General features: G+C 38.9%; 2 protein-coding genes and 1 long non-coding RNA gene across 5 annotated transcripts in view; 2 read left to right on the top strand and 1 right to left on the bottom strand.

Annotated features, from left to right (window-relative positions):
- The window catches only part of RAB8A (RAB8A, member RAS oncogene family), a 10,068-nt gene extending 4,764 nt beyond the window's left edge, over positions 1-5,304 (top strand). Inside the window, exons 6-8 of the mRNA XM_025210334.1 lie at positions 1,739-1,804; positions 2,974-3,024; positions 4,482-5,304. Of these exons, the coding sequence (XP_025066119.1) occupies positions 1,739-1,804; positions 2,974-3,024; positions 4,482-4,574 (210 nt within the window). The 3' untranslated portion in view covers positions 4,575-5,304. The remainder of the gene's footprint in view (positions 1-1,738; positions 1,805-2,973; positions 3,025-4,481) is intronic.
- Positions 5,305-9,802: 4,498 nt separating this feature from the next.
- On the top strand, positions 9,803-24,530 carry LOC112551132. Its single transcript, XR_003095301.1, has 4 exons — positions 9,803-9,941; positions 13,415-14,874; positions 21,195-21,283; positions 24,051-24,530. It is a non-coding gene; the product is annotated as an uncharacterized LOC112551132 (long non-coding RNA).
- Positions 9,954-24,530, bottom strand: part of CIB3 (calcium and integrin binding family member 3) — a 22,146-nt gene continuing 7,569 nt past the window's right edge. Inside the window, exons 1-6 of one of the 3 annotated variants that reach the window (XM_006028859.3) lie at positions 24,065-24,115; positions 23,674-23,708; positions 20,713-20,824; positions 20,123-20,270; positions 18,350-18,545; positions 17,295-17,762 (exon numbers count right to left, since the gene is read on the bottom strand). In XM_006028859.3, coding sequence (XP_006028921.1) covers positions 17,741-17,762; positions 18,350-18,545; positions 20,123-20,270; positions 20,713-20,824; positions 23,674-23,708; positions 24,065-24,115 — 564 coding nt within the window. In that variant the 3' untranslated portion in view covers positions 17,295-17,740. Of the gene's footprint in view, positions 10,108-17,294; positions 17,763-18,349; positions 18,546-20,122; positions 20,271-20,712; positions 20,825-23,673; positions 23,709-24,064; positions 24,116-24,530 lie in introns of those variants that run through there. The other 2 variants (XM_006028860.3, XM_025210313.1) reach the window with 2 other exon arrangements.

The raw sequence follows: 24,530 nt of genomic DNA, 5'->3' as shown, positions 1-24,530 counted from the left end.
GGTGTTGGGGGGGGGGGGGGGGGGTTGGAGCATAGTTTCCACATCTGTAAGCACCCCTGGATGCAGTTGCCCTTTAGCTTCACAGCGTGCAGCTTAGATTTGATCTGAGTCTCTGGGCTGGGTCTTTTGGCTTGGTCATCTTGCATATGGCAGTAGAATTGTGCTCTGTTCTTTAGGGGAACATCTCTTTTCCAAAAAAAAAGTGCATGTTGCTCTTGTTACCTGTGTGTATTTTTGCAAAGAGAAATTCCAGATTCAAGTTAGTAGTACAGTATTCCAGGAGGAAGGAGTAGTTCCAGGCTGATTCTCTCTGGCTGCTCCCTTACGGACTGTTAGAGAAACTGTGCATTAGGAGCCATGCTTAAACAGATGCTCTCATCCACAGAGATTTCAATTATAAATAGCATTCACACAAAAATGGAATTAAATCAACAAGCATACACCTAAAACTGTTTCAGTGAAAACAACAGTGGTCTTTCTCTTATTAACTTTTATTTCTGGAGCTAACATTTGCAAGATTGATGTGTGATTCACTAGCAGACGGTCCTTCTGGATCATGGTGTATGCATGACAGGTCACCAGGACCTTCAACATGTATGCCTAGGTAGCAGTATGGAGGAATGGAGGCTGCCTAGACCTTCCATTTCCCCCTCTAGACCATTGAGACAGAACCCAAAGGCCAGACCAATTCCACACGTTCCATTCCTCGATGGCTGTAGTTATATGCACGTCTGGGAATTGAACACTGGACTCCTGTGTGGCAGACAAGGATTCTACCACTGAATTACAACAGCAGTGTGTGATTTAGGGGGGGGGGGCAACTGTAGCAAGTGTGTGTTGTTATAGGAAGGCTAAAACAATTCTTGTTTTAGTATAAATAACTTATTTCATTTACTCTTTTAAGTACAGCACTGTAAAATAACATACAACAAAGCCTCCTACTACCTAAATTCATCATCTTTAAAACTGATTTCTCTCCCCGCCCCCCCATATTGTTGAAAATGCAATAGAGAAAATACTAGCCTGTATAATGAAGTTCTATTTTCCAGGCATGTTAGCAAATGTTTTTGCAATCTAAACACTTATAAGATTAGTTAAAGGAAGAAAATCTACATTCTAAAGATTGAGAGGCTTGAAGATTTCCCACTCTGCTGCCGTGCAGCCAAAAGGGGTACCATGGTACGCACAGGTGGAAAAGACTCCTGCTTGGTATTTCTCTTGCTTGCCGAAAGGGACACAGAGTTGGCACTTACTCTGTCAAAACAATCTGCAATATCAAGCAATTAATCGCATCAATTAGAAAAAATAAAACCCTCACTCTTAGTGCCTATTTTTACAGGTTTTGTTTTTCTAAATCACATTCCTTATGTGAGATCTGCCTTTAATCTTTTTCATTTATTTAGGTATCCTGTCAGGTTTGTAATGTCTACAATTCAAAAAAATGTGCATTTAAAAAGTGACCTTAAATACAGTGCTATTAATATTTTAAGAAAAATCTTAAGTTAAATCAGTGTAACATAGTTGAAGATCAGTTTTAGTTAAGGAGAATTTTTCATGAACTTAAAAATATATATCTATCAGTAGTTTTTCAGCAGCATAAGAAGTTTGGTTTAAAGCTGCAGTTCTGCTTTCGTATTTTCCTGCTCAGTGCTACAGTAGGTTCTGTTTTAAATGCAGAACTAATTCTAGGTGTGGCCCAGATCTAGCTAACTAATGGCACATCTTTATTTTTGTTTAGCTTGCTGCCAGTTTTGGAATTAAGTTCATGGAAACCAGCGCAAAAGCAAATATTAATATAGAAAATGTAAGTACTGTGGCTTTCTTTTTCTATAGGCAGCTATTCTGTTTAGATTTGCCCGAGAGAGCAGTATGAGCACCATTCTTTTAACTACACACAGTCCTATCCAGAAGTTACTGGTGATGGTTTTTTCACTGATGTAATCTACCTTGTGGAGGTAGTATTCAAAGAACATATCATGCTAAATGGCTTTACTTAAAATGTGTAGTGTTTGGATTGAAACGAATCATAAAGTGAGGAGGCAGAATTGGTACAAAATAAGCCAGATATGTGAGAGTGAGTGCATGTTTCTATTAATACTTGGGGAAAATTTCCTAGGGAAGAAAACTTGGAGGAAGCAGGTAAGTGGGATAGAAAACAAATCAGGGTTATGGCAGAGCAAAATGGTTCTGCTCCCTCCCCTTTGCCTCTCTGCAACACCTAGCTGGTGAAGTGTGCAATAAAATCCTGCTATAGCTCTACAGCATGAGATGGGGTGATAAGGGAAAGTGGTTTGGGGGATTGAGGCCATGGATGGGAAGACCTGACGATGGTAGAACATTCTAAAATAGTATGTTATTTTAAGTGCTAGTTAAAATGATGTGATTCTTACTGTTATGGCTGACTTTATCAGTAAGAACATTGTATCAAAGATGACAGTTTCTGTCCTGATAAATGGCTTGCTTGGCTGAGGCCACTCTCTGCTGCCCTAGTGAATTAAATCTGTCAGTTTACCATTTAAATATGGCAAGGATGTTTTAGGTGGTATTTTGCTGCAGTTTTTTGGGCCACTGAAAGTTTCACTTGGGAAGCGTCTTCAGATGGTGGCGTACATTAGTATCTTTCTACATAGCAGGTGTCCTGTATTTTACTGACACCAAGTCATCCTCAAGTGAACTGCAGTGCTTTGTGCATCAAAGCAGTGTTTTGTTGTCTATGTCTAGATCGACAAGAATCACCCCGCGCGCCTTTCCTAGTTAAAATCTGCTTTATGTGAAAAATATCTGAACATTTAATTCCGTTTTAAAGTGCCAGATTTTAACCTGTTGTTAAAGGCACTACGTGACCTCTTACAGAAGTATTACCCTGCTGTAAAAGCTGACTTCCAGCTGTAGTTCTATGAAAAAGCTTTTGTTAAACAAAATACTTAACGCTTAGGTGTCTAACAAAAACATTTCTGTATACTTTACTTGTAGGCTTTTTTCACTCTTGCAAGAGATATCAAAGCAAAAATGGACAAGAAATTGGTGAGTAACTAATAGTACATATAAGTCATTTAAAAGGAAGCACCAACTACAGTATCTGTTTTGACTAGAGCATCTATTTTTGGCAGGTTTTTTTTCAATTGCAACACAGTGGAGATAGTAGAAACTGTACCTTACCTTGCAACCAGTTCAGGATGAAAGCTGAACACATGATGATGGTTTTAAACCCCAGGAATGAGTAGTGCCTGGGTTTAGAGGTTCTCTAAAGTGACCTCTAACATTTGCTTGACTGAAAATGTGGTGAGACCCAGTCCAGTAATGATCCTCATTCTTACACTCAGAATCACTGAATCATAGATATTAGAAAGAAGGGAGGCCCAGCAGCTGGTGTTACATACCCAGTATCCTCCAAAACACCATCTATTCAACCTTAATCCTGGGACCAGCTATTATTATCGAATTAGTTCACACTGTGCATGGCTAAGATCTACCCTCGTATAGCAGACGAGACCTTATGGATTTTGTTCTTTTATTTATGAAACTAAAACACACCTGGTTACTTTCATTAAGCTGACTCCTCAGTGCGTAGTTTGGTAGCCACCATCATCTATCAGATATAATTGGAACAGTTGATTTTTAACAAGACATGCAGGAGTCTCACCTCAGTAGTTTTTGAGATCCTTTAGGACACTGGTTCTCAACTTTTTAGAGTCATTGCACCTCTCTTTTGAACATGGCACTATCCCATGTTAAGAACCACTGTTGGTGCTACTTCAGCTTAACTTAGCATTTTACAACCTGGTTCTGCTGCCCCTGAAAAATATTGCCCTGGGCTTGCTGCACAGACAACCTCAGAAGGACTTTGGCAACGTGTGTGCTCCTGCCATGGCCAGGTCAAACTGCCCTGTACACACTCTTGCTGGATGAAGACTGTGTTGAGCCTAAGGCTGAACAGGAGCTGTCTCATGCTGTGCAGCTTATGCTGGTCTGACCCCTCCTGTGCGTCTCCTGGAAATAAGCGTGCAGGTGAAACCGTCCTGTGTGCTTGTTTCCAGGTGGAGTTGGGGGGGCTGGATTGGAAAGGGCTACAGCCAAGCCAGCTCCTGCCTGCTTTAGGCTGATCACAGCCCTCATGAAGCAGGTGTGTGCAAAGAGCAGTTTTTTTTTAACTGGCCACTGCCACTATCGCAGCAGCACCTACATCACAGCACCTCTGACGAGGGCTGGTGGCATGCCCACTGAGAACCACTGTTTTAGGAGTAAAGAGAATATGCACAGTCCATGTTTGTTTGAGCCAAATTTAGCAGAAAGTATTTTTATTGTGTAATACATTGGCCGACCCAAGGTCTGTTGAAGTCATTGGAAAAATTACCGTGAATTCAGTAGACTTTTGAATCAAACCCCTAGTTCTGAAAAGCTGAGATGGAAGGTAATCATTAATCACACTAGATGCTGTTAAGTATAAATAAATAACCTTTTTAAATTCTTTGCATCTTTAGGAAGGCAATAGCCCACAAGGCAGCAACCAGGGAGTCAAAATCACTCCAGACCAACAAAAGAAAAGCAGCTTTTTCCGATGTGTTCTTCTGTGAGGGACACTGCCTTAATTTGAGCATCTGCTCAATTGAACTGGACTGTGCCTGTTCTGAGTGAGATTTCCTCTATCTGTGGATTTAACACCTTTCGACATACCCTGTCACACTGTGACCATCAAAATAAGACCGAAACAAATGTTTATTTTAGTAATTGTCTGATTCTTCAATTTTGGAGATGAAACAAGCTTATTTTTGTCACGTTGCCATTTGGCATCTACGCTGTTTAGTGGAGGGGGTACAGATCAGATGCGACCTGCGATAGCACCTTTACTGACAGGCTTCATTCTTTGGGATGGGGTTTATATCTGTAATGTCTAACATAGAAAATTAAGTTATGATCAAAATAACTCTAAATGGCTTTACACTGAAATGCCAATATTAATCAACTAATTATGTGTACATGATACATGTGCATATAAATGTCTGTAGATACATATAGAACAATCATTTTGAAACATCAAATAAACGCACTTCTGTAACATCATGGGCGTACACGTTTCAAAAGCTATGCAGGAGGTGTCTGCATATCCCTCATTTGGCTGCCACAGAACATCCTTTGTCTACCTATCTCTAGTTCAGTTCCCAAGTCTACAATTAAAATAAAATATCTCTTCAAAAAGTTTTTGAAACCAAAGCATGATGTAAATACTGTACATCCTCAACATGAGGCATTTGGAGAGAAGCTTTATTTTCCTGTGGTAGATATGACCACACATAATACATTTGATTATTTAGGTATCTTTAACTGGAGAGAATATTTTACATCTGTGCAATCTACCTGTTGGAAATACAGGCCATGGTTCAGATCTGTAGACCACTACATCAAAAATCACATCATCATGATGGACAACATAAGGTGTGTGTTTTGTGCATGGTTCTTTTTTCCTTGTTTAATTTCATAGTTGAGAATGACCTCAAATTTCATAGAATTGTTATTTCCAGTTTCTAAAAAATAGAAGGTATCAAACTGCATTCCAATCATGCATGTACATGTGCACATTTGCTCACATATGCAAAAGCACACTGCCTACACATACTTCCTGAAAATTCATGTTTATAAATGACATTTTCTTCCTGCCCTGCAGTGGTTACGTTACAATTTAAAGCAGCAGTGAACTTCTTGAATTATGTGTAGCAGTGTAAATACTGGGATATAAGAAGCAGGTGTTGACTCTTAAAACTATACTTCTCTATAATACATATTTTATTCTTGCAACACAGCGCATAACATTTCAGTGACTAGAATTTAGCAGCTAACTAATACAAGTTATTATGCAGCTAGTTGCTTTCAGGTTATTGGATATAAAAATCAATTTTCCCTAATTGGATTGGGGGAAAAGACAAGTCTAACCTACTTGGAAGCCTGCTGTCATCGTCAACCACTCGGCATAATAGTAAAATAGTATATTTGGAAAGAATGAACATATTGGCAATGTTCTGAATCTCCCTGGAACTGTTAATGTGCTTTGTTTACCTTGACAACTGCACTTAAAGGGAAATGATTAAAGTTAATGTTAAAATTAGTTAACTCCTTTATACTGTGTCCTTCAAATTTGTGTGAATATGCCCCAGCCTCATTTCTTGTAATAGTACTTGCAAGTCCTAGGTCTGTCAAGAAGCTTCTGTATAAAAAGTAACTCTGTAGGTATATGTACCTAACAAGAGCTCTGTCGGGCTCAGATTGAATACATGAGGAAGAAACTTCATTCTACCATGTAACTGAAAGTAAGTTTATAGCTAATGGCATATAAAAGGATTTTCTTTCTTAGGGCTAGTGGATTGAATGTTTTAAATGAGCTATCTTGTTCATTAACAAATGTTTATGTACCAAACTGTTCTGCAGAAAAATCTCTCAGATTTTTTTTTTTTAATGAGGTTTTTTGGTGAATGCGTGCAGCCATCTTCTGCAATGGGTCAAGATGGTTTTAAAAGTAAAACAATTCAATCATGCCAACATATTTAGGGACCCTTTCAGTCTGTGCATTTAATGTTATAGCTAATGCAAACTACAGCATAGGCAATAAAGATTTTTTTTACTCTGTATATTTTGTACACTTGAGAGAGAAGGAGTTCAGTGAGATACAGGAATAGTTTTGATAAATATATTAAAGTGTTTAGAGGCAATGGTTTGTGTGGATGATATCTTTTATTGGACCAACTGTATGGTTGGGATAGACATAAGACAGGCTTTCAGATATCACAGTACCCTTGCTCAGGTCTCTGGGAGAGAAGCGAACAGCAGAGCTAAGTAGCAGATGGAACAGAAGCTTGTGTAAAACTCCATGTGTAGACAGAAACAGGATGTAAGATAAAGTATCAGGTAGCCAACAGAAAAAAGAGCAGCAGTGAAAACTTGACAATGGAGGAACAAAGTCATTCAGGAGGATCATTATCACCAGTGAAGTGCAGAGATTTAGCAAGTATCAGCTAGATCAGTGGTGGGGGGCAACTTTTTTGGCAGACATGCCACAGATTACCCAGGCACCCTCTCCAAGTACCACTCCAATCCCCTTCCTCTTCCCTGATCTAGTACACTTTCTGCTTCCTGCCCTATCTGTTACTGTGCTGTCTGCCCCCTCCCAGTCTTCTGTGTGCCACACACAGTGGTCGCCTATGCCACTTGTGGTACACATGCTCCAGGCTGGCCACCCTTGAGGTAGATTATAATGGACCATGAAATCATTTTCTGTGCTAAGTCCCTGGTGCTGAACATGTTTAGGTTTTTGAATTGGCCGCAGATAATAAATGTTCACCCTCCAGTATCGGCACACCCTGTGGTATTGGATGTTGCAATCAATGTGTGTGTTTGTTTGGCAGGTAAGTGAAAAGTAGCTGGTAATCCAATATCCTGCACTACTAGATGGTCTTTTACTGACAGCATCCATCTTCAAATTCATTGTGATAAATCTGGGAGGGCAGGGAATATTTACTCGCAAATAGGAAGGTTTGAAGGATGGAATTCTGATCTTCACTATGCATGTTATTGATACTAAGAGAGCCCTCTTTAAATTAAAATTTTCTTGTGCCATGCCCTCCCCATGTGAATATCCTTTTTTTTACATTTATGTTGGTCGTTGCACATGTTTATATGTCTATTTAATAGGATTGTGATTTCCTTTTCATAATGAAACCACTTTCCTTAACAAACAATTATTGTTGCCTATTTGGTGGAAGTGTTATCCAGTTATTGCAAATTTTATGTTAACGTGAGTGCTATGAAAGCATAATGACCAAAATTTGAGTTCCGCTACATCAAGTTTTGTAACAATGAAAAATGTATTAGACTTCCTAAGAGGAATAAAGTGCAAATGAGTATCTTGTAACTGTAAGAATGGTTTAGTAACAAGGTTGGTCTTACTTCAGAACCGAGTGGACTGCTTCACTTTATTATTTTATACATTCCCTTGTTCTGAGCACCCTGTTTTAGCTTCTTGGAGAAACCTGTCATAATGTCTGTTAATTTTGCCAGTTCCACCAATAGCATTAAAACTACAAATCTTGCAATTTAACTGACTTCTATATTAAATTATAGCTGTTTCGTTAAATACTGTTTGATTCAGTCCATGACTTCAGGTGCTTGTTTACTGCACCATCATATTAAAATCTAATTAACAGGATATGAAATAACTTCATAAACTGAAATTAATATTTGAAATCAAAACTTTAGTTATGCACCTGATATTTATAGACTAATTACCAACTTGGTGCTAAATTTCATAAAACTGTCCCCCAGTAGTGTTGTGGAAGATGTCATTCCAGTCAGTCTCCACTTTGTTACTGGTCTTTCCTTTTTGCACTCCCTTCTGTTTTGTAATATAACCCTGTGTCCACCTCAGTCTGTGTACCTGACATGTCAAAGTAAAAACTGATACCTACCAACTCAACAACAGTTGGTATTTCTTAATCATAAAATGACTTTGTTTCAAATTTGTAAATAATAGGACTACAGACTTCCATGCATCTGCTACTGTACAAAGTACTGGTTCAAAAAATTATTCTGTAACTAAATGTATTAAGATGGCATCGATATGTAAAATCTAGTTGCTTATAATTGCAGGAAGTGAACCACGGTGAGTATATACAAGTATCTGTGGTAAACTGGGTTTTGTGTTTTGTTTATATTATGCCCAAGAAAATTTCTCACCCAAACCCCTCTCCTATTACTTAAAGGTATGAATTCAATATGGCCAAGAGAAACTCTCTTTTTAGGTGTCCATTTCAGAGCACAGGGTTCTGGCACCCAAACCTTGAGCCATCATCATCATTTCCCCCACCCCCGTGTACCTTTCCTCCTGCATAATTCTCACCTGCAGGCCAGCATGCTTATTGCCAACAGTAGCAGCTCTGCTGCATAGATCACTGAATTACTGAAACTTGTTTTGCTCCTTCAGAGTGTTTAAACAATCACATTCTTCTTTCTTTGTCTGACATCCCATTAATTATCCCACTGGTTGCCTATAAAATAGATTAGAGAAATTGGTGCTTTACATTTCCACTGTATTTGACAACACAATTTTAATTTACTTGCAGTATATGGTAGTGTTAGAGTGATGTTGTAGCTATGATGGGCCAGGGATTATGCAAGAGGCAAGGATTTCTTAGGGTGAATTCTTTTATTGGACCAACGGCATAGTTGGGATAGAGGCCGACAAACTTCTGAATGCAAGACATGCTTTGTCATTCTTCATCAGGTCCTGATGAAGGTGTCTTGCATTCAAAAGCTGGTAGTAGGTCTAATAAAGGATGCCACTTAAAAAAAAAATCTTATCTATTGCAATACCTGGCAACAATACAGTGCAATTAACATATTATTGTCAATGAGTTGAAAAAGTGTTATGAGATAATCGACTACAAATGATACCAGATCCTGACAACCAAAAATAATGATGTGCATATTGGTAAAATGCAAGATCATGTTTTGCAACCCACAATAAATATGCCCGCTCTTTCATCGTGTTACAGCTGCTGCTAGTCAGTAATGACCAGTTGCTCCTGAAGGAAATCACAGTTATGTTACACTTGTTTCATAGTGCTTAGGGTTGGAAGGGACCTAAACAGATCATCAGGTCTGACCTCCTGCCCCGGGCAGGAACGGGTGCCAGGGTCATATTGCCCCAGCCAAATATCTGTCCAGCCTCCTCTTGAAGACAAAAGAGGAGGAGCTTATTTGTCAGCATTAGTCTTAGCATGCTTATCTGTGGATACTGATAACATACCTTTCTTATTTGTATTCAACACGTATCCTTTTTTGAGCCTGATAACACAAAACCACTGTCCCGCACCCTGCCTTGCTCTCCACACCGCAGTTGGAAGGCTCTGATTTCCCAAAAGGCAGCACAGTCTCTTGCTCCAGCTGGAATAACTGTAAGTCTCAATTATTATGTTCTTCGTTACCTATTAAGGAATACTGTAGTCAAGTCCTTAAATAGATAAGCCAAATTCTTAAATGATCGGAGGGAAAGGAAACAGTTTCCATAGCTAGCTGGAAGTTGTTCAGTGACAGTAGCCTTTTACTGTGGCAGCAGCAGCCCTGCATTCAGAAACAGAAGTGAAAAACTAAGTAAGGAATTTTGGATGTCCTGCAATTGGTCTGAGAGGTTGCATATTATATATGGCATTGTAAAGATCTTGGTCAAATCCAGATTCCTGGTGCAGCATACATACTAATGAAGAGACGCAAAGAACAAAATCTGTAATATGAAGGGACCGTTTCCCTGGCCACCTGCTGCTTTGTTGTGCATCCATACCAGGTGCCCTAACTCTCAGCACTAGTAAGGAGTTGTCGCAACACCTGGATATGGAATAGACCATGCTATTTAACAAACTCCATCTATTAAATACTGAATTTCCTTATCATGAATCCTCATTACTGTACATGAGAGCCTTTCAAAATGCTTTTCCACTTGAGCTGAAGAGAGCCTTTAATTTGCATAATATAGTTGATAGGGTAGATTGACTTTAGCAAGGCTATTGATACGGTCTTCCACAACGGTTTCACAAGCAAGCTATAAGGAAGTATGGGTTAGAGAACTAGATTGTAAAAAGGAGAGAAAACTGGTTGGACCGTTGGGCTGAAAGAGCAGTAATCAATGGCTTAATGTCTAGTAGACAGCCAGTATCAAGTGGAGTGCCCCAGGGGTCAGCTCTGGGTCTGGTTTTGTTCAGTATCTTCATCAACAACCTGGAAGATGGGATGGAGTGCACCCTCAGCTTGCAGATGTCACCAAGCTGTGGGGAATAATAGATATATGCTGGAGGGGAGGGCTAGGATTCAGAAAAAACTTTGACAAATTGGAGGACAGGACCTAAAGAAATCTCATGAGGTTCAATAAGGAAAACTGCCAAGTCCTGCACTTAGAACGGAACAGTCCCATACATTGGTACAGGCTGAGGTATTCCCTGGCTAGGCAGCAGCTCCCCAGAACATGACCTGGGGGTTATAGTGGACAGGAAGCTGAATATGAGCCAGCAGTGTGCCCTTGTTCCCAAGGAAGCCAACGGCATCCTGGGCTGCATTAGTAAGAGCATTGCCAGCAGACTGAGGGAAGCAATTATTCCCCTCTATTCAGCACTGGTGAGACCATATCTGAAGTCCTGTGTTGTTTTTGGCCCCCCACTACAGAAAGGTTGTGGACAAACTGGAGAATCCAGCAGAAGGCAATGAAAATAGAAGTCTGGGGACATGACTTGTGAGGAGAGGCTGAGGGAACTGTGTTATTTAGTCTGGAGAAGAGGAGACCGAGGGGGGTGGGATTTAATAGCAGCCTTCAACTACCTGAAAGGTGGTTCCAAAGAGGATGGACCTGGGCTGTTCTCAGTGGTGGCAGATGACAGAACAAGGAGCAATGGTCTCAAGTTGCAGCAAGGGAAGCTGACGTTAGATATTAGAAAAAGCTTTGTCATTAGAAGGGTAGTAAAGCACTGGAACAAGTTACCCAGAAAGGTTGTGGCATCTCCATCCTTTGAAGGTCTTTAAGACCCAGCTAGACAAAGGCTTGGCTGGGATGATATACTTTGGGCTGGTCCTGCTTTGAGCAGGGGGTTGGACTAGAATCTAGATGACCTCCTGAGGTCCCTTCCAAGCCTAATTTACTAAGATTATTAGGGCCTATTATTGTAGGCCTTAAGTAGTTCAGGGATAGGATTGTATAGGATGGAAACAGACATTTTCTGACAACTCATTTGTGCTGCCATCTTTTTTTTTTATGGCTGCAAAATGGAAGCAAACACATGTTGCTATCTTTTGTTGCTCCACAGGAATGGAAAATTAGTGGTGCGATAAAAGGTAGTAATAGACGCTTCCACCTTATTGCAGAGAACATCTATTAGCTCTGTGTCAGGAGAGCAGAGCAGCCTGAGATGCTCTCATTCTCCAGCCATCCTTGGCAGGTGCTCAGGGGGCCTGAAGGCCCCCCAAGTCCCTGGAACACCTGCCTTCCTTGCTTGTTTGCAGAGCAGCACCCCAGGGAATCCCAGCATGATTCTCCATAGTGGGAAAGCAGAAAGATCGCATTGCTCCTCATCCTGCAATGTCAAAAGTGAAACAAGGGATGACATGTTTTGTCCAGTGAAGCGAATCAACTGTGCTTTGTCACACTGACCCACTTCACTTGGCAACATCATTTTCTAGTCATAGAGTTACTTGTATTTGCTTGATTGTAGTTTGGCTAAGAAATGAATGGGCAAAGGAAATGCTCAGGCAGGAGAATTTCATAAGGTGTGAACCACTTTAGAAAACTCAAGAAAGATCGATTGAAAAAATCAGAGTATAGGTTGCCTCGTACATTTAGTGGTTTGGTGATAGTTGAGGCTAATTTTAGAGGAGGTAAATCTTATATAGGGAATAAGAATAGGTAGATTAATATTAATTACAGTACCACCTATTGGGAATACTTTTTTATCTTTTTGCCCTATTTAGTAAGCTTTTTTTTTTTTTTGATACTTTAGCCAAGTCATAGTATTTAAAAACCAGGTCCACTTTGGGATTTTTGCTCTTTAGTCTTGAACCACAGTTCTTGTTGAATTGCCCACTTGCAAGGATACCTGGTTAGAGCTATTTAGCAATGTGCTTTTTGGAACCTAAGTATGCAGGTCCTTTCTGTAATAGACTGGCCAACCAGGCAGAGGCTTTTCTAAGATGTTATGACTTGGCAATTTTACGATGAAAATGCTTTCAAATACTACAGTACATAGTATTTGTGCCCAAAAGCTTGGCAAAGAACCATTTTTCCAACTATTTGGTTGGTCTAATAAAAGATATCACACCTGCACAAAGAACCTTGTCTGCCTAAGTCCTTAGATCAACATGGCAACAACCCTAATCAGATTGTTATGCCTTTACATAAATGTACATACATAAACTTTAATTGTTTGCTTGAATATGCCTTGTCTGTACTGTTGTCATTTATATCTTTTCTGTTTTGTTGTTAATTTTTCAATTAAAAGTTTAGATATTGTTATGTTGTGAGTTAGCTTTTTTAACCTTTCTTGGTTCTCAGAATCCACCTGAGGGTCAACAGTGGTGAACAACTAATTGTCAAGATGTTAATAAGTGACTCATCAATATCTGGACCACAAAAAATAACTAGAGCCCAAAGTCAGTTGGTCTAGTATCTATTTGTTACAGCACCTAAATAAAGTACTTCAACTACCATTTTTAACCTCTCCCAAGATTTGCATTTTGTTGCTTTACCTGGTGATGCAGTAAAATATGTTTGGTTAAAATGTCCCCTGGTTACTGTACCCTGTAACTTGACTATCTTATTCGGTTTGACTAAATTTGTGTGTTGAGATGCAAGGCAGTGGCATAATGACTTTTGTCCAATTTTTATATGCAGAGAAATATACTTCCTGGAATTAACTGTTTTACCAAGGAAACTCATTGGTGCAAGCCCCAAGCCAACACTAACCTGAAAGGTAAAACACTCCTGAGAAGAGGTAGGATATGAAAACAGTAACATTTGCAACACTTTGAGGTAACATATTGTGATATTTTATATTCAATGTGTGTGCACATTTTCCCAGCAAACTTGGATAAAGCAATTTAATGAGTCCTTCCCCATTACTTGTTTGACACTTGACAGATGAGGACCAGCCAAATGGTTTGTTATAGAAATTATCTGTACGTAAATGTGCTGGCTCTTACATGACTTGCTTCTGCAAAGTATTACTTAAGAGAACACTGCTTGTTCTGTACAGTGACATGGCTGGGTGATGTGTTTTTTATTTGAAAGGGGTTGCAGCTAATGAGATGTGTTAGTGTAGCCCTAGATTCTGGAATGTGCTGCTCCTGTAGCATCTTGTTACCACATTCTGTTTACCTTCACCTAGAAGGTCTTCTGCTTTTTAAGATTTCTGACAAGACAAGATTTAAAATATTTAATCACGTCTGGCAGACCTGATTTACTATTGATTTGGTTTTTTTAATGAATAATTAGGAATAAAGACCAACCTTGGTGTAAGATTAACTAGAACAAAGTAATTTGTAATATTTATTTTTGAGTGACTGCACTTAGAAATATGAATAACATAAAATTTAAATGATATATGTGAAATGTTCTCCTCTTCAGTGGCCTTTGAATCGAGCTCAAGGACTGATCTGTACAATTTTATGAACAATTCAGCTTAATTATGCCAATCTGGATTTTGTAAAAAAATCCAAACTTGTTTACATAACACTTGTATAAAAAAAGTGACAAACAATACATTGCAAACCACTTTAAAAAACTTAAATACATAAATTGCAAGCGTATTCTTTTAACTATGAGGCATCCAGGTTGTAACCATATTGGTCTAGAGGAAAAGGCAATCAGGACTCGTAGTAGAGAGATCTCTTATTAGACCAACAAGATTTTTGCAAATAAATAAATAAAATGTATTTAATTGCTTTATATATAAAAGCAATTAAAGAAATTGTATTTATTTGCAAAAATCTTGTTGGTCTAATAAGAGAGATCATCTCTACTACGAGTCCTGATTGCCTTCGAAATATGCACTTTAAAAAACCAAATATTTATTCTAAGATGATTTGTCTTAAGGTATTTTTTAAGAGTTAAACATATTTTCTTGCATACACTGCGCACCTTTTTTCTAAAAACTGTCTGCTTGAAGTTGGTGTGTGCATTTTGTGTGAGGAAATGCAGTAAGAAGTGTCTGCTGCATACCAAAGGAAAGGAAAAGTGAAGTCGGCAGAGATCCACAGGGAGCAGAAAAATGAACAGGCTCAGCTCCCTTGCTGCTGCTACTCAGTTACTATGAGGAAAAAATTGTTTTCTTCATTCTGCCTTTCAAAAGTATGGTGCGTATCTTGTTCCGCGGTGTGTTGTAAGTGAGAAAAATATGGCATATAAAAATTTGTGTTGGATGTACCTTTTATAAATGTCTTCAGTTTTCTTCTTGTTTGAGAGTCAGAAATGTTTAAGGAAGGTTGGAGGGTTGTTATAGCCATGATGGTCCAAGTGAATATGTGAAAAGAGAGGTGTTTTTGGTGGTGTGTTGTTTGGTTGGTTGGTTGGGTTTAATTTTTTTTTTTTTTTTTTTTTTAAATATATACCCCTTTTACTGGGCGAACTGGGTAGTTGGGAGATGCAAGGACTCCATTTACAGTGAGACCAATCACTATCATGAGCGACTGGTGCTGCCTGAGTCAGGAGGGGTGTGTGCCCCCCTTGCGACCAGTCCTGCTGACCGGGTGAGGTCCCCCATGGGCAGTCCTCCTGGAAGCGGCCACAGCAATCATAGTGATTGGCTGGTGCTTGCAGGGGGGGCACCAGCGCTCCCGCCTGCCCCCCCTAACCATCACCTAAGAGGCGAGCATGGCCAGTCAGGGGGCACTCAGGAGGTGCATGTGCACCCCCTACACATTGCCACTGATCACTGTGCTTGGGATCAGGAAGGAATTTTACCCCATGGTTAGATTGGTATGGACTGTGGAGGTTTTTGTCTAGTTTGAGTATTAGCCCCTAAAACTGTCTGAATTAAATAATTGTTATATGTGATTATAAGCTTAATTTGCAAAATAAATATCATCTTCATGATGGACTGTAGGATTAGCACGTTCTTTAGTGTGCCACCCTAGTCAACAGAACAGCATGTCGGATCAGGACTATGGGAAATTCTTAGCCTATACTGTAGCATTTTTTGGTATTTTAGTAATAAATAGCAGTTGGCACCTGGTACTGAAATATGCAGTTTAGCATGTGTCACAAAGAAAGAACTAAACTCCTTAAAAATTGTTATGTATATCATTCGTTTACATGCTCTTTCTGATTCAAGGTCCAGGTACGACATGTTATTACTTGTAAATGTAAATGCATGGGTTTTATGCCCCTCAGTTCAATTTGTTCTTTCTTTAGAACGATAAAATATAGAAATCTGTTACTTGACAAAAATGCCTTCATCTTTTAAAGTACACAGAAAATGACCAACAAAGTAACCTTGATAGTAAACATATAGAAAAGACTCTAAAGATACTCGAAAGCTATTGAATTTCAGGGGAAAAATGGGAGCTATGGATTTGATTGTCGGTTTTATGACAAAGAGAATGAACCAAACCTTCTGGTGATCATCTACCATGTAATAGAAAGAGACTTCAGATAAGGTCCCTTTTTTACAGTGCCTACTAATAATATGCCTGAGGATACCTGGCTAGTTATTCCTTATATACTGCAGAGAGTCTCACTGCAATGGAACAGAAAATGTTTCTAAGGAAGTTGGTAGTAATTCTGGATCCATGCATTACAACGTACAATTCAATGTTCCAGACTTGAAAGAAAATTCAGCAAAAGCTTGCAGGTAATACAGATAGTGATTCAGCATCCTCTGTTCCTTTTTCAAGGAAAAAGCTTTTATTCAATAAATCTAGATCTGAGGTTGTGTGTAACTGAGATAAATCACATTAAAACTGTGAATGAAATGCCACAGTGCCATTCTGCTTTTTTGCCCCAGTGTGGTAGGAGTTTCTTAGTTCACTCAACTTTTAGTCCTCTGACATCAGACTCAGAGGCTTTAAAGCTGCTTTCAGGTTGTGTGTTCAATTTCCATTAATTTTAATGGAATTTTGGCAGCTTTGAAAGTCATTCTACAATAGGTGGGGTGTTGAGTGCTTTGGGTTTTTGTTTAAGCCAATTAACTTGCAATCCAAGCTCATTAAACACCAGTTTATATGTTTTCAGTGCCTATAGCAAGATCTGTCTCGCAAGGTAAAACTGCATAAAGGACAGAAGGAAATGTTCTAGGTTTTCTTTTTTATGTAACTTCTACTTAGTGCCTAGCCCTTTAAAAATAAATAAAAAATACCCCCAAACAGTTTTTTCTGTTGGGAGCCCAGGACTAGAAGAGACCTCCCAAGACAGATGCAGACCTGTTTTCAGATACCTAGCTGAACAGTACTTAACTTTTTCAGACTCAAGGTCCACCTCAGAAAATGCCAGCTCTTCACTTTCACTCATTTTTTGATTACAGAAAAATAAACGAGCAATTCTTCTGTTTCAAGGAACTCGGGTCACAGAGTGTTTTTACCGCAGTGAATTCCTACTTGAAATCTTTGGTTTTATCTTGTGAATCATGCTTGCACACCTAACAATGCTAACATTGCATGGCACACGGCAGCACCCTTGAAAGGATCTCAAGGTACCCTAGGGTGCCACAGCATCTGCATTGAGAATCACTGATCTGGCTCAATCTAAAAAAACACTTCACGGCAATAATAAACACCTGTTATTCAAATTGGAAGGGTTTCTTAGGACCCAGCTGTAGTAGTGACTAAGAATCTCCTTCCAATTTCAAGTCAAAGTTTATTAATGGTCAGTTTATACATATTTGTTCTAGTGCCAGCAGTCTTTTACCTTAACCAAATCTTTTTATTTGCTAAGTTAAACAAATATGGATGTATTCCCCATTTCTTTGTTGATCAGATTTGCTGAAGCTGAAAATCAAAACAAAATTTGTACTGAACATGTTAACTGGCAAGAAAAACTTTGTACTAAGTTACCTAGGGAAATCTTAATTAATCTTATCCCTGAAGATTTAAACAGGAAATATAACTTGTTCTTCTCCCCAGCTCTTACTCCAGTTTCTGAAACTCGTGTTTGGTCCTGAAAACAGAACGGAATGATGTACGTGGCGGAATTCGGATGAAGTTCCCACTCTGTGTTTCACCAGATTCAGATTCGAATGTGAAATGTACTATTAAAAAAACAAAAACAAAAAATGCTACGTATGTCTCATTCACCACGTAGCACAAACCCAGTAATTTTTACCTTGTCACATTTGATTTTTCTTGCCTGCTTTGGGATTAAGAATCCTAAATCACTTAAATCTAAAGAGCAGCCTTTTGTTAAAAATACGTTTGTAAAGTAAATAGTCTTTTCAGTATAATGTTGCCAACTCTTAACAGTTTTATATAGAATCCAACAATATTTGAGGCATTCAGGCCTAACTGCTTGAGCCATCAGAAGGAGAAATGTGGGGGTTTTTTTCCTCTTCAGACAATTTCCTGGCACTCATGATCTTAGAGAAATTATGAAAAATGACTTGAAGTTCAAAAGCAACAGCAAAAAAACAGACACCCCTAAACTTTAAAATCTGGGGGTGGGGGGGGTTTGGTTGGTGGTTTGTTTTTTAGTGAATGCTTGCAGTGCAATAATATGACTGATGGACTGGAAACATTGAAATCTTCAAGCGTGGAAGAGCTAATAAGCATACCTTTTAAAACACTTGTACTAGAGAATGAGGAGTGAAGTCTCAATGTATAACAAAAGGGCCACTGTTACCTGAGAAAGTCTGGAGCTCTTACTATCATGTGCTGAAAATCTTCTAGGGAAAGTTTGCCATCATTGTCCAGATCAGCTTCCTCAATCACTTTTTCACATACAAGGCTAACCTCTTCTGGAGTAAGTTCATGTCGAGTCAGTTTGTTAACAGTTTTTTCCAAGTCTGACTTGCATATATAATCATCATTGTTAAAATCTGTCAAAGGAAAGAGAAATGATGCATTCAAAATGCTGAAAACTGACTTCTCCAAGTCTGACTCCCAAGATCGCAGTGGGAAGGAATGTGTCTGACCTGATTTACAAACCCCAATATAACTGTATAAAGGAATTCCTAATTTAGAATTGAAGAATTGCCCAACGTTCACTGGATTGCAATTATGAAATTATTTCCAAAACACCCATCTACAAGTTTTGTGCACCCTGGTGTTGTTTGGTCATACACAATGTTAGAGTTCCCAAATAATCTCATCCCTAATGAAATCTGTCCATAATCAAATTATCAGCAAGCTAGTACCATGAACTAAAAGAACAGGGTAGGCTGTCTTGCTTTTTTTTCCATGTTGAACAATGTCCCCTTTGGCTTCAGAAGCAGAACTCTCTTTTATTAGGGCATTATATAATTGATTTTGCTGAGACCGGAAGAAAAAAATAATTGAAAACATATAGTAAATAATTGTAATTTTTAAAAACATCCTTTGTGAAAACATGCTACAAGCCTGGGTTATTCAAAGAACCCTGTAGAAGATGGGACATTAATTCCCTTAATGAATAGTCAGACAGATACATTTTAGGGAGAACTTGCTATGTGTAAACAGCCTGGTTGACAAGTTTTGTGTGTCCAGACCTAGTCTGCAGTAAATGGAACCACAGATGCCACTGAACAGCTGACACCAGATTAAATCCCCTTTACTTTAGAATTATTCGGTCATGTGCTTTAATCAATACTTTTCAAAGCATCTCCCATGGTCTGTACAGTTTGTTTTTAAATGTTATTTCCTTCAATTAACAAAATATGGAATAGTTGCTTTGGATGCAGTACCACAAATTTTCCAGCAGATGTCAGAAACTGAGGATCAGAGATCACCTTCAGTCTCAATAGGCATCAACACAAGACACTAAAAGTGCAGTAGATTAATTCTACTGCGCATTGCTGCATCACGGTGAAAGCCAGAGCTGCCAGAGTTTAAGCAAAATATCTTTCAGTTATGAACACAATGAAAACCTTACAAGTGGCATAGAAGTTTCTAGGATAGCTAGGAAGCATTTAAATGCAATGAGAAGGGGAGCCCTATTAAATATGTACCTATACAGTTCATAGCCATGTGTGTATCTAATGTAGTGGTTCTCAACCTAAGTAGATATGAGGGATTAGACTCAAGGCACCCCCTCATTAGACAATAAAGACACCTCTGAAAATGCTACCTTTTAATTTTCACTTGTTTTCTTACTATGCAAAAAAAAAAAAAAAAGATTAGTTTTTTTCTGTTGCAAAAAAATCAGAAAGACTACAGCATGTTAGAATGCTTTTAATGCTATGGCTTTTTATTTTAAATGTCTGGGTTTATCTTGTGAATCAGGTTTGCACAGCTAACAGTTCTAACAATGCAAGGCACCATGGGGCACCCTAATAAGGTTCTCAAGACACCCCAGGGTGCCTTGACAGCCTAGTAGAAAATCACTGATCTAATTTAAGAGTGTTCCTGCAGTCAGTCTCTGGTCACGTGCAACTCTGTATTTCCTCCAAGCTTTACCATCCATGCTAGTTTCACTCACCATAAATTTTAAAGGCATAATAAGCTTTGAGATCTCTGGGAGCCATTTCACTCAACACTGAAAACATGTCTAAAAAATCATCTAAAGTCATATTGCCTTCTCCATCCTCTGAGAAAACCTCTGCTATCCGCTGGCGAAATGGATTATCCTGTTGAAAAGGGAAGACAAAATAAAATGAAAGGCGGTCTTTACTAATATTTGTTTCACTTTAGTGCCTTGGCTTTATAGGGCACAACTTAGGCAGGAGTTCTATCCATATGAGCCTCTTAGTGGTGGACAAGACAACCCCTCCTTCCCCTTGCCCCTGTTTCTAGTTTTTTTTGTTTTGGTTTTTTTTTGTCTAATGTTGCATCAAAAAACAGGTCCAGCTACAAACTTCTCTGTACCTTTTTTGGACTTCAGTAAGCTTTCAAAGGAAACCACTGGCAGCTTCTAAAGGGACTTTGGATTTAGACAGCTATTCTCTAGATAGCCAGAATTCAATTATCTTTCAGGTCTTCTGACAATTAGTAAGGGATGAATTATTCAGAAGGGATAGATGAAAGTGAAATGTGGCACCATGTCTACCTTCTGCATTCCTTACGCTGTACCTTCAGCTCTGGCATGCTGCTGATGAGTTCATAGGGAAGCATCACATCTGGTTTATCTGAGTAGTCAAGTGGGACTAGCTGTGGGGCCAGATCTCTGTACCTGTAAAACAGCCTGAAAATGGAATGTAAGGTTCATTTTGGTATTGGTTTGTTCTTGCAGCCCTGAAAAATACGTCCGTCTTCTCTGTTTTATGATTTATCGTTCAGATCTTGCATCAAAGTAGCGAACGTAAATATAACTGAGGAGAATCTGGGCTTCATGGAGGAAGAAGCAATTAGTATAAAAATACATGTACAAACTAGCTAGCAAAATTGTTGTTGTTTTTTGTGCAATTGCATTTTCTTGTAGCCTGGGTGATCAAGTACTTTTTATTCAAAGTGATAAATAGACCTGTTATTAGCTTCCTTGAAGTATTTTTCACCAGTAACTGCTTTCCATATTCCTTTGTTTCCCCCACCTGTCTTTATATACATACCTGAAGGCTGGCTTAGTTGGCAAGAACATGTCCCGTTAATACGCCAAAAAGCTGAGAATCCTTGTCTCATGCCTCCCTACAAAATCTGTGTAAAGGTATGTGTGATTCAAATATTGTTCATCAGCTCCAGCTGGCTGTAAATTTGGAATGAAGCAATTAGTGACCCTTTTCCACTGCCAAGCAACTGCATGTATAGAGGAAAGCGATGCCAAGACAGAAAAGATCCTATAAGTTCAATGCTCTGCAAAAAATTCACTCAGTGAGGCTGCATGCCATCTCCTACAGAAGTCATTAGGAGATAAATAGTACCCAATACCTCTGATTTAGGTGCCCAAATGTAGACAAGCACAGCTTTAATAATTCTGGTCATAACAACGACACACCAAGGAATCTTCAAAAGAAATTCATAAAAAATTTAATGTGTATCTTTTTGAGAAGTATAGATTGTCATTTCAAAAGCAAATCTACAAATAGGAGAGGGAGAACCACTGAGCCATTTAGCTCAGAGGGATGGGAGACTACTCCACTAATCAGTTAGTCTTCCCTTAGCTACCTGTTACCTTCCTTTTCTCTAGTTTAAGGTTTAGAATAAGGGGAGGAGGGTAAGGGAGCAAATGTTTTGCTCTTCAAGTCTGCAGCCTCATCCTGCATTTTTGGCCCAGCAAAATTTCCACTAAACTGACTGTAAGGAGATCCCATGAGAACCAGAACATCTATAATGTGTCTTCAAACATGTTTTAATTTTCTGCAGTACTGTTTACCTCTTGTAGATTAAGGATCCTTTTTTTTAGAGTTATCATTAGTGAATGTGGCTGAAAATCCTGTTCCATTGTTTCTAAGGGGCTCATTATCAATAATAAATGCCTTATTCATGACACAATTATGGCCTGGCCGTCTATTCAGCGCATGAAAATTCAGCCAAGCTTAAGTTTCAGTTATAATAGACACTTGCTCCAATTACACTTTCTGCTGCGCTACATTTGCAAGCAGGTTAGCAGAGTGCACATCAATGGAAGAGCACATAATTCTGCTAAAGGGCACATCCTCATGCAATTTTCTCCTCTACCCTGTTCTTCAAACGAGTCGATCCACTGATACTGGGCATGTCTACATGTTGTACAGTAACATGCAGCAGTAACCTCTGGCACATATTGCGCCAAAGTTTATTGCTCCTGGGTGCCACGTTTACATGTGCACCTGGGTCTGAGCTGGGTCAGAGCAGCCCTGGCTGGCAGAGGGTCCGGGATGGGGGGAAGACCCGCCTGCCAGCCCAGAGCTGCTCCAACCTGGCTCAATGTGTTGCAGAGGAGCTGGCTGGCACACGAGGGTGCTCCAGTGTGGGGCTAGACAGCAGGCAGCCCCCACACTGAAGCACCCTCATGTTTCAGCCAGCCCCATCAGCATCTGCGTGTGTGTTGCTGCAGAGTAAAAAACTCTGCCGTAGGATAGTACTTATATTTACAAGTACTAACCTGTGGCAGAGTTCACTGATTTACCTCCAGCCTAATAGCCATGCACCTGTGGACGCTGAGAAGTTTACTGCGGAGCTAATGAGACAACTCCACAGTAGATGTCTCGTATGTCAGCAGCTTCTCGCACAAAAACCGAGAGAGCCTCATGTTGTGTCAGTAAAAGCTTTTTAGGTTACTTTAATCGTAGCAAGCTGGCTGTGACTTTTTGTGAATATACTGGTTAATTCCCAATTCTCTTTCACATAACTTGGGCCTTGTGAATATTTCTCAAAAAATATTACTGTAAATATAAAAATAAGAAACAATGAGAAATGATACACTAGCAGCATGTTACCAAGACAAAATTGAAAGAAATCCCTTTAAAGTCTACTCTGTTCTAATATTGAAGACATTCTTTACAAGTATTATATGTCCTTTTCCAAGTCTCTCTGGCTCATTTTGTTTCTCTGTGAAAACAATCTCACATTGGTAAATGGATAACCTAGTATTTTTGGACCTCTAATGTTAATAATATCAATAATTTAAAAAAAAATGAAATTATATCATAACATTAAAATAGAATTTAGACTATAATATAAATATATGAGGAAAAGAAACTTTAAATACAAGTTAGTTTTGGTTCTTTATTACACTACTGAAAAGTTTGGCATATTTCATCAAATAAACAAAATGGACCACAGAATATCAATAATCTGTGTAGTAGTTGTTATAAAACAAGGTGGAAGGGCATGAAACCCTTTGAATGTGTATGTGGCAAAATCATTTTAGATAATTTGTTATATGAAAACTTCAGGTGGAGGAACTGGCCTTTTAACACTATAGTGAGTTACAGATTTTTGGCTCAGTTCATGCTACTTAACACAATTTTGTATCTATAAAAGTTTATGGGGCTTTTTGTCATGGTCATTCTTTTAAATCCCAATTTTAAAAAAAAATCTTGTAAAGATTCCTAAACTTATCAGATAAGAACCCCGTGTTCCGTTATTGCCTTCAAAGACAAAAAACAGGCTCACCTCAGAATTTCTTTCCTTGTAAAAAATGTGCAGTCCTGCAAAATATGGTGAGGTATAAGTTACAGTGGTATTCATTTTTTTTTTTTAAACATACACTGGCCCAAAGTTTTCCCTAGTGTAAACAATGCTGCCTTTCTAGTTAACTTCGCCAAAGACTTGCATACTTCGTCTTAATTTATAATACAGGCCTTTATTTTTCTCTTTGCAAGAAAAAAGAAGAGAGGAATTAAACAGCTATCAATAATATTTATTCTAAACACTTTTGCTAGAGTTTTTAATCCTGGTTAGCATCACAAAATTAAGACCCAATGAATGTTTTAGAGCAACCTCCCTTAACGCGTATTATAGCTATTTCATCTTTTTTTTTTCCTCCTTAGCCTGGTGGTTTTACCTGATAAGCATCTAGCTGCTCTGGAGTAAAAATGGTTTGCTTGTTGCCCATGTCTGCCTCCGAGTCCCGATTCTTGTCCCATGGTTCTATCCCCTTAAATTACCTTTATAGGAGTCCTGAATATTCAAATTTGAAAAACTGCAACAATGAGGTTCAGACAGGGGGGATCAAGTAACCACCTTCTCTGCTCCATGGATTTCAGAATCATAATAGGAGCATTTCATCGCATCTTTAGTCTGACTATAAGGCTCTCTTCCAGCATCATTCACCTGCCTTCTGTATGCTCTGGCAGAGTCATATTACACCATACAGCTAAACTCAAAACAGCTTCTTTGCCCTGTCTCTGAAATTGATAGGGGACTATGTGGATTTGTTGTTTGTGATTCTGCTGAAAAAAATGCAGACTGCTAAAAGCACTAGGAATATCTTTCTTCCTTCCTTTAATAGTCAGCGTCAGAAGGAACCC

The sequence above is a fragment of the Alligator sinensis genome, unplaced genomic scaffold, assembly GCF_000455745.1.
Source record: "Alligator sinensis unplaced genomic scaffold, ASM45574v1 scaffold1354_1, whole genome shotgun sequence".
NCBI lineage: Eukaryota > Metazoa > Chordata > Crocodylia > Alligatoridae > Alligator > Alligator sinensis.
This window is presented reverse-complemented; position numbering and strand designations above follow the sequence as displayed.